Source organism: Zeugodacus cucurbitae, chromosome 4 (genome assembly GCF_028554725.1).
Source record: "Zeugodacus cucurbitae isolate PBARC_wt_2022May chromosome 4, idZeuCucr1.2, whole genome shotgun sequence".
Lineage (NCBI taxonomy): Eukaryota > Metazoa > Arthropoda > Insecta > Diptera > Tephritidae > Zeugodacus > Zeugodacus cucurbitae.
Genome location: NC_071669.1, coordinates 34,362,266 through 34,371,066, shown reverse-complemented (window position 1 = coordinate 34,371,066; position 8,801 = coordinate 34,362,266). Strand labels below are relative to the sequence as shown.

Here is an 8,801-nt window from a genome sequence, read left to right as displayed (position 1 = left end):
CCATTTTGCCATAAAACATGCATTTTTGTGCAAATTTCTTCATTTTAGTTATATTATTATTTAAACAAATATATTAGATCGTAAAAACCTTAACTTTACTGTCTTTAAACAGCTTAAAACATTAAATGTAATACATAACTTTAAACAACATTCATCACACAAGGCATTTCGCGCAGGACAGAATTTCCTTAATTTTGCATTAAATTTTATTTAATTTTTTTTTATTATACATATTTATTTATTTATTGAATCTGCTTTGTTTAAAGCCTAACAATAAGTAATAAAATCTTAAATCTATTTACATCTAAAAAAGCTCAGGAATGTGGTTGAGCTGTTTTGGTAGAACGGTGCTCTCTAATAGGCTGTTAGATCTCTCCTTTTTAAACGTGTTTGATTTCATGAATGTACCAAAGCATTAGCCAATGGGTTTGGATGTTTACGAAGTTTAGAAATATATTTCTTTCTGCTGTCCTCTATCTCCTTTTTACCATAGGAATATCAAGATCTTTATGGATATTTTCGTTACGCATGTACCATGGTGAACCCATGATTGTTCTAAGCGTTTTAGATTGGAATCTCTGAATTATATCAATGTTGGTTGCACAGGTCGTACCTCACAGTTGAATACCATACATCCAAATCGGTTTTATGATTGCATTGTATAACAGGACTTTGTTGTCTAGTGGATGTCAATACGTTATTAGCTGTTGGAATGTCTGCAGTATATATTATGTACAGAGTTTGGCTTAATACACTGCCCTGAGGTACACCAGCCGTTATTGCTCGTTCTTCTGATATGAAATCTGCTACTTTAACTGTGAACTTCCTGTTTCTTAAATATGACTCCAAAGTCTTATGCAATTCGTAAGGTAAAGTGGTTTTGATTTTCCATAAGAGGCCTTCATGCCAGACCTTATCGAACGTCTGAGATACATCTAGAAAAATGGCTAAACAGCACTCTGTGCTCGAATGATTTCCTGATTTCGTTTACCTATCATAATGATCTGCGACTTTTTCCACGAAATTGGATAGTACCCGAAACCAAGAATTGCATTAAAGAGCAAGGAGAGCACTGTTATAGCAATATTTGGTAACTCAATTAACATTTTTGGAGTAATATTATCGTGTCCTGACGCCTTTTTCGGACTTAGCTCTTTTATTATCCTAGTAATTTCAGAAGTAGAAGTCCTAATAGTTGACACATTAGCGGTATAGGACAAAGTTGGCAACTTAAAATTGTTCTTTGGGCAATTATATTGAAATACCTTTTCTAGGTGATTTGCAAAGCAATTTGCTTTTTCCTCATTGCTTCGAGCCCAATTACCATTTGACTGTCTTATAGGCATGTTGGACTCTACTGGTGGCTTAAAAGACTTTTGGGCTTTCCAAAGAGAGTTTTGCTTGTAGAATTTGGACACAGTTTCTTTATATAATTTTCAGTGCTGTATTCTTCCTCGCGTATATGGGCTTTTTTAACTTGCGTACAGCAGATTTCAGTTGAAGCTGAGTAGAAGGAGAGCGATATATCTGCCATTCGCGTCTAGCTCGCCTTTTTTCGTTCACAAGCTTTTCTTTTTCATTATTAGTGATTTTTCTAAAAACCTTATGCCCGGTTTCACAGTTCGTACTTAAGTTGTGCCCAAATAAAATCTTAGCTAAGCATTGTTATTGACTGAGTAGTCATTTGTGTTTCCCAGCCGATGCTAATTTTATATAAAATTACATTATGATATATGGCATCACAATTAAAAACATTCGTTTACAAATGCCATCTGTACATATACATATGTTCGAGTAATTGAAATTATTGTTGATGAAAAACAAATCTGCGAAAATTAATTTATTTGAATTTTGGAAATAAATGGAAACAATAAGAGGTCACCGAATTTCACCGCAAGCGAGTGGGGCACCTATTGCAACTCGCAGGAAAGCATATAACCGTCATCGAATGCAAGAAATTCCAAAAAAAATTTCAGCAAATAACTTTTATTTTATTTTTTTTTGACAAATAAATCAATATTCAAAACAAAAATCAGCTGTTACTTAAGCACTGCTTAAGCCTCCCATTTTCAGTACTTAAGCGAAACTTAAGTATGAACTGTAAAACGCAATATTTCTGTTTTATCTTAAGCACAACCTAAGCACTGACTGTGACACCGGGCATTAATGTTTCTTTTTGGTGTTGCCAAGACAGCTGCATTAGTTACTACATCTTTAAATTCTTCTATACTGTTATCAATATCTCTTCCTGTATTTATTTTTAAATCAATGTTAATGTGGCTACTGATATATTTTCTATATTTCAACCAGTTTGTTTTATGAGTTGTTAGAGAAACTTTCGGCTCAACTATCATGGGCTGTTCGCATAACTTTATTAGCACAGGAGAATGATCAGAAGATAAGTCAGTACTTGTATCTACGGTTATTAGCGATCTATATATATTTTTGACTACAGCAAAATCTATTAACTCTGGTATTTTGTTTCTATCACTGGGCCAGTATGTCGGCTTACCAGGAGATATTATATCAAGGTAATTATGCTTATTAATAAAACGTGAGCCTCAGTACATGTGTTTTGCATTGTATTCTCCACGTGCTAGAAATATTGGACCTAGCGTTCCAAAAAAGTGTTTAAATTCGCAATCTGTAATTTTACAGCGAGTAGGACAATATATAGTCGTTAGATTGACAGCTCTATTCTTTGTGATGATTACCTTATGCTGGAGAAAATTCAAAAGCTTAAATGCTCACAATTTTCTCAAATATCTGCGACGTGTGAAAGCAGCCATCACAATTCAAAAATATTTGTGTTTGTTTTGGTTTTTAGCAATATTTGGAAACAAATGTGTAAATATTTGCGTGCTATAACGATCATGGAGGAATTGTTCTTTGTGTGTGCGGCTATTATTGAGGAGCAGGGGGAATCAGTGAGTAGGAGGAAAATTTTGAAGAGTTTGCGAGACACAAGCGATCCTTTTACCATGCAAGACACATCATTTATAAATACATTTCGATTTCCAAAATCGCTATGTAAAGTTCTTATAGATGAATTAGTGCCGCATGATGTGCAGAAGTCGAATATTCCTTTTACTCTGCGATTCCTGGCGTGCTTGTACTTTTACGGGCATGGCTCTTACCAAAAATGCGTTGGGAATAGTTATATACTTTCTATGAGCCAGTCCTCTGTGTCTAGAGCTCTACATTTTGTATCTAAAATAATTGTGGATGTTAAGGGCTGTGAAATTTATTTCCCTTCAAGCGCGCAGGATGTTTCAGATACAAAGAGAGGGTAAGATAAATAAATAATAATAAATATAAATAAATAAATACATTTTCTCTTGAAGATTTTACATGAAATTTGGGATCAAGGGCACAATCGGCGCAATCGATTGTACTCATATTGGAATTGTTTCACCCCCGAGCACAGACGCCGCCACTCCACTCTCACTTTTTATGAATCGGAAAGGATTTTACAGCCTTAATGTAGAAGCAGTACGTAATGTTCTATATTAACCAAACTATTTACCAATGTTTCTGTTTATGCATATGTATGTATTTGCATTTTTGGCAGGTTTGTGATCATCGACTACTGTTCACCGCTGTCAACATGAGATATCCCGGGTCTGATTCTGGTATTTGGACTACATCCCCAACACATCTGCACCTCATAAGTACCTATAACATACAAAGTGATTCGTGGTTGTTAGGTGACCAAGGATATCCATTAGAGCCATGGCTGTTAACGCCAGTCGCTGAACCTGTAAATGCAAGGGAAGTGCGTTACAATAAGTTACACGCCAAAGCACGCAATACCATTGAGAGAGCCTTTGGTGTATTGAAGTCACGATTCCGATGCCTCTCAAAACACCGCATTCTTCATTATAGCCCTGAAAAAGCGGCTATGATTATTTACGCATGTACCATTCTTCACAACATTTTACTGAAGCATGGCGTGGCTGCTGACCTTGGTTTCGAAGAAGTTTTAGAAGAATCACAAGACATTGACGAAATTGTTATCGAAAACCCCAATTTTAGGGAGGGTGCTAGAGTTAGAGAATGCCATATCATGTCTTTATAATATACATATATCCACAGGCGTTATGTACTATAAATATAAGTATTTATTTTGTTTATTACTCTTAACATGTTACTTACTGTCTTTGTACATTTCACTCCCTCTATTTATGAATAAAAAGACATATACATATGTTTAAATAATTCAATATTTATTATTTATTTATTATTACGAACTTATACTATTTATTTAATTATTTTGTTTATTACACTTACTGCCTTTGTACATTTTACTTCCTCTAAGTATCAATAAAAATACATACACATATGTTTAACTAATTCAATATTTATTATTTATTTATTATTACGAACTTATACTATTTATTAATTTATTTAATTATTATTCATTAATTTTATTGTTTATTATTATTCATTTATTTTATTATATATTATTGTTAATTAATTTTATTATTCATTTATTTTATATTATTATTAATTTATTTTATTTCATAGTTTAGATAAAACCTCTGACATCGAGGTTAGAGCTTGGGTCATTTGGTTGAGCACCCCCGTAATTTGCTCATTTTGCTCTACAATTTTTCTTTGTACAGCAATGGCCTCCTCCTCTCGCTTTTCGCGGTCCTCCCTTTTCTTCAGGACTGCTCCAAGCATTTTCGCTGCTGTCAATTACCCTTCGGAAGGGATGTTAGCGGACGGAGATGGAATCGAAGAAGGAAGGATGGATACGGAAGGAGGGGATAAAACGGACGACGAATCAATTAAAGGTGAATTGGATGAGGAGTGAACTGGAAAAACTGGAGCCGGTGATGTGGCTGTTGGGGAGGAGGCTGGAGCTGGAGCAGGAGGTGTAAGAGTACACGATGCCAAAAGAAATGGAGCTTCAACGGGCAGCGGATCCGTATTTATATATACCGGCAAAATCTGTAACAATAAAATGAACCAATTATTGCCTCATATAATAATAAATTACATTATGAATATTGTTGCACGCATACATGCAACACACATACATTTATATGAGGCACGCATGCACTAAACTAATATATACATTCAAATAAACATATTTATATGTATGCACAAGATAACCTATTGATTATAAAAATACATTATACATAGTTAAAATACACCACCAGCGGTAAGGTTTGTTAGGTACTACATTGTTTTATACAATTTCGTCGACTTACCCCAACAAAAATTAAATTAAATATTACCTGATGACCCAAAGCTCCAACACCCGGCAATCCATTCACCGCTGCTGCCCCAAAGGTTGCGATTGCCCGCTCCTCAAACTCCGATAAACTCTGCGCCAGTTGCTTGCGTATGCGTCTTAATTTTTCGCGCACGCGAACGCAATTGATGTTTCCAATGCATTAAAGACTATATACAAGAAATATATGTTTAAATGGTAAAAAACACAAAAATGTGTGTACTTACCTCCCTCCACTTGGCTGCTGTACTTGTCGGACCTCTTAATGCATTGAGAGCATCTGCTAACTCCGACCAAAGCATTTGCAGCCCTTGAGGGTTGGTCGGAGTTAGCTTCCCGCGTTGCAACTCAGGATGCTGCTTGCAGAACATTATGAAATGTTGCAGCTGCTCCTGAGTTGGGGTCGGCTTTAGTATACCGTCCCACGATTTCGGGGTTAAAATGGATATGGGCGGATAGAGGAGGATCTCCAGATCACGAATATATATAATTATTGCCGCCGCAAACTTATAGTTTCTGAGTTATTTGCAATTTAAGATTTAAAATTAATAATTTTTAACTCGTTATTTCTCACTGTATATTGAATTTTCCACATATATTTTGCACTTTAAATATATTTACACTTCACACATTTGTTTATAAATATTTATTTTTAACTAATTATATTAAAATATGCTGTAAATAAGTATTTTACTTTTTGCACAATTTTGTTTATTTTTACAATAAAAAAGGGTTGCATTCTGACACAAAATAGGTGTTACCATATCACATATTTTGTAAACGAATTATAAGAATCACAATAATGAAAAAGAAAGATTATACCCCAAATACAATAAACATAATGCATGTAATGTGTAATGTAAATTATTTTATTATTTCCCATATTTTGATAATATCCGGTGTTGGTTCGACCAGGGTTATTTTTTTGAAGCGCGGCCGAAGGCCGCCTCTGCAGAAAGTAGTTCTACGCGGAAGAACTTGTTATTCCACCTCTTTGATAACTCCCGGTGTTGGCTCGACCAGGGTTATTTTTTTGAAGCGCGGCCGAAGGCCGCCTCTGCAGAAAGTAGTTCTACGCGGAAGAACTTGTTATTCCACCTCTTTGATAACTCCCGGTGTTGGCTCGACCAGGGTTATTTTTTTGAAGCGCGGCCGAAGGCCGCCTCTGCAGAAAGTAGTTCTACGCGGAAGAACTTGTTATTCCACCTCTTTGATAATCCCCGGTGTTGGCTCGACCAGGGTTATTTTTTTGAAGTACTTATAAATTTTGAAACCTTGGTATTTTTTTGTAGTTAGAATGTTTACTTAATAACTATTTATTGGGTATTTGTTTTCTTCATTTTGGGAATTTTATTCATTTTGATTATTTTTAATCGATGCATGTGGCAACACTTATGTTCTGTCATTTTGCAACCGTTTTGTTATTTTACAAATAAACAGAATTTTGCATAAAATTAAATGTTTATTTACAGCAAATTTTGATATAATTTGTTAAAAATAAATATGTAGAAACAAATTAATGAAGTGTAAATATATTTAAAGTGCAAAATATATGTGAACAATTCAATATACAGTGAGAAATAACGTGTTGAAAATTGTTAATTTTAAATCTTAAATTGCAAATAACTCAGAAACTATAAGTTTGCGGCGGCAATAATTATATATATTCGTGATCTGGAGATCCCCCTCTATCCGCCCATATCTATTTTAACCCCGAAATCGTGGGACGGTATACTAAAGTTTTCCCCTGAGTTGTTCTCTCAAATTTTGTACGCCTAAAAGTAAACGAAATTATTACATTTAATTAAAATTATTAAATTTACAAAATTACTTACATTTGTTGGTTATCCATTTTAAAATTGTATTTATTTTGAATTTATTTCTTTTGAAACAACTGTTTGACAGCAAAATGCTTTTCACCTCAATTGGTGACTTTTTAAAGCTTTTTTCTTATGAGGTTCGAGTCAGAATAGACTCACAAAATATACGTCACAAGAAACCTCACAAATTTTTCCTCACAACTCAGTTATGAGGTTTTTTTAGAATAGGGTTGTGAGGTTAGAACCCCGATTTTTCAAAGATATTGTTGTGGGTTGTAACTGGGCTGTAGCATGCGGTTCTAAAGCGTGGTGGCTTAACCAATTTCTAACCAGTACTGCTGTTCCACCGTGCGCCTTTCCATCTGGATGATTTATAGCATGAAGTCTATATCCCGGTACAAAGAAATTGTTCTTATTTGTTAAATGAGTTTCTTATAGTAGCATTCCATCTATACTTTTTTCAGTCAGAAATCGTATTATCTCCATTTTGTGTTGGTTTATACCGTTGGCATTCCATATACAAATATTTTGTATACTAATTTTTTAGATAATAAGGTCTGTAGCATTTGGTTTTGTGATTTGATTAAATCTTGGATCATGTTTTGCATGCTAGACATAAATTGTGTCATACATTGAGTAAGGTTTAGGATCATATTTTCAATACCTCCATTTGGTGGATTTTGGGGTTGTTGCATTTGCCCAACGCTGCCTTTTAGCACATTTACATAGCTTCCTTGGATAAGACTATTCTTAGAATTACCAGGTTTCGAACTCTGGTCTGTAATTTCTATATTTTCGCTACGAGGGATATTCATCATTTGGTTACGACGAGTTTGAATTCCCAGCGATAATTTTGATTTCAAGTCTTTATATACAGGGCAGCCCCTGTAGTTAGCAGTGTCATTTCCTCCACAATTACTGCATTGTTTATTTAACACATTTTGAAGTAAGGTGTAAATCACCACATACCACACTAACAATGCGTATAGTGCAATAAGACTTGGTATGCCCATACTCTTGGCAGTTGGTGCATTGTACCGGACCATTTATTTTATGAGGTTCTTTAACGGTAATTCTACGATGTAACAAATATTTTAAGTTGTATATTGGATGGGTTTCATTCCTTTTAATTGGATTAGTGTTTGGCAGCAATTCGATTTTGAACATTGGTTGTGGTACCTTATTTCTATTGAAGATATTTACCAAATTTTTAATTCAAAAGCCGCATTCTTCAAGGGCTTCTTTGACATCATTAGATTCTACCGAAGACTCTATACCTTTTGCAACAACAACTAGGCCTTTCGAGCTCTTTAGTTGATAAGAATAATAGTTGTTATTATTATTTGACAAAAATTTCGCTATATCCATAAAACTTTTCTCAGTGTAGGACTGTATTTTAGTTTCATCTATATTGCCTTTTTTCAAAGGCACTATATGAAAGTTGTTAGTACCTACAATTTCACTTAGTTTTGCAACAAGTACATTTGAGCTACGCTCTCGCAAATATATTGGCGGCGGCGTTCGATCCATTACTTAGTATGGTAAATCTGTTGCCATTTAAAGTTCCAGGCTTATTTGTATCAAGGGGTTTAGAATTTTTTGGAATTGACCGTTGGCTTTAAAGGACTTGATTTCCTTTTAATACCAATACCAATATGTACAGATGGTGTTTTTCTTTTTGGTACATGCTCACCTTGCATTGTTTTTCCCTTTGGTGTCCGCTCGTTTGCTGGTACCTG

General features: G+C 34.6%; 1 protein-coding gene across 2 annotated transcripts; it reads left to right on the top strand.

Moving 5' to 3' along the window:
• Positions 1-322: 322 nt before the first annotated feature.
• LOC128921310 (putative nuclease HARBI1) lies at positions 323-4,171 on the top strand. Of its 2 annotated transcripts, XM_054228449.1 has the most exons (3): positions 323-3,289; positions 3,345-3,492; positions 3,572-4,171. In XM_054228449.1, exons 1-3 carry the CDS (start codon positions 2,718-2,720, stop codon positions 4,076-4,078), a joined length of 1,227 nt encoding a protein of 408 aa, XP_054084424.1. In that variant the 5' UTR covers positions 323-2,717; the 3' UTR covers positions 4,079-4,171. The 2 variants fall into 2 exon arrangements, with proteins under 2 accessions (XP_054084424.1, XP_054084425.1); XM_054228450.1 differs by lacking the exon at positions 323-3,289 and having other exon boundaries at positions 3,317-3,492.
• The last annotated feature ends 4,630 nt before the right edge of the window (positions 4,172-8,801 follow it).

Excerpts from the sequence above, each read along its gene's own strand:
- LOC128921310 (XM_054228449.1), top strand. The coding sequence starts at position 2,718 with ATGCTGGAGAAAATTCAAAAGCTTAAATGCTCACAATTTTCTCAAATA. Across the intron at positions 3,290-3,344 it reads GTTTCAGATACAAAGAGAGG|ATTTTACATGAAATTTGGGA; the intron begins GTAAGATAAATA and ends TTTCTCTTGAAG. Across the intron at positions 3,493-3,571 it reads ACAGCCTTAATGTAGAAGCA|GTTTGTGATCATCGACTACT; the intron begins GTACGTAATGTT and ends CATTTTTGGCAG.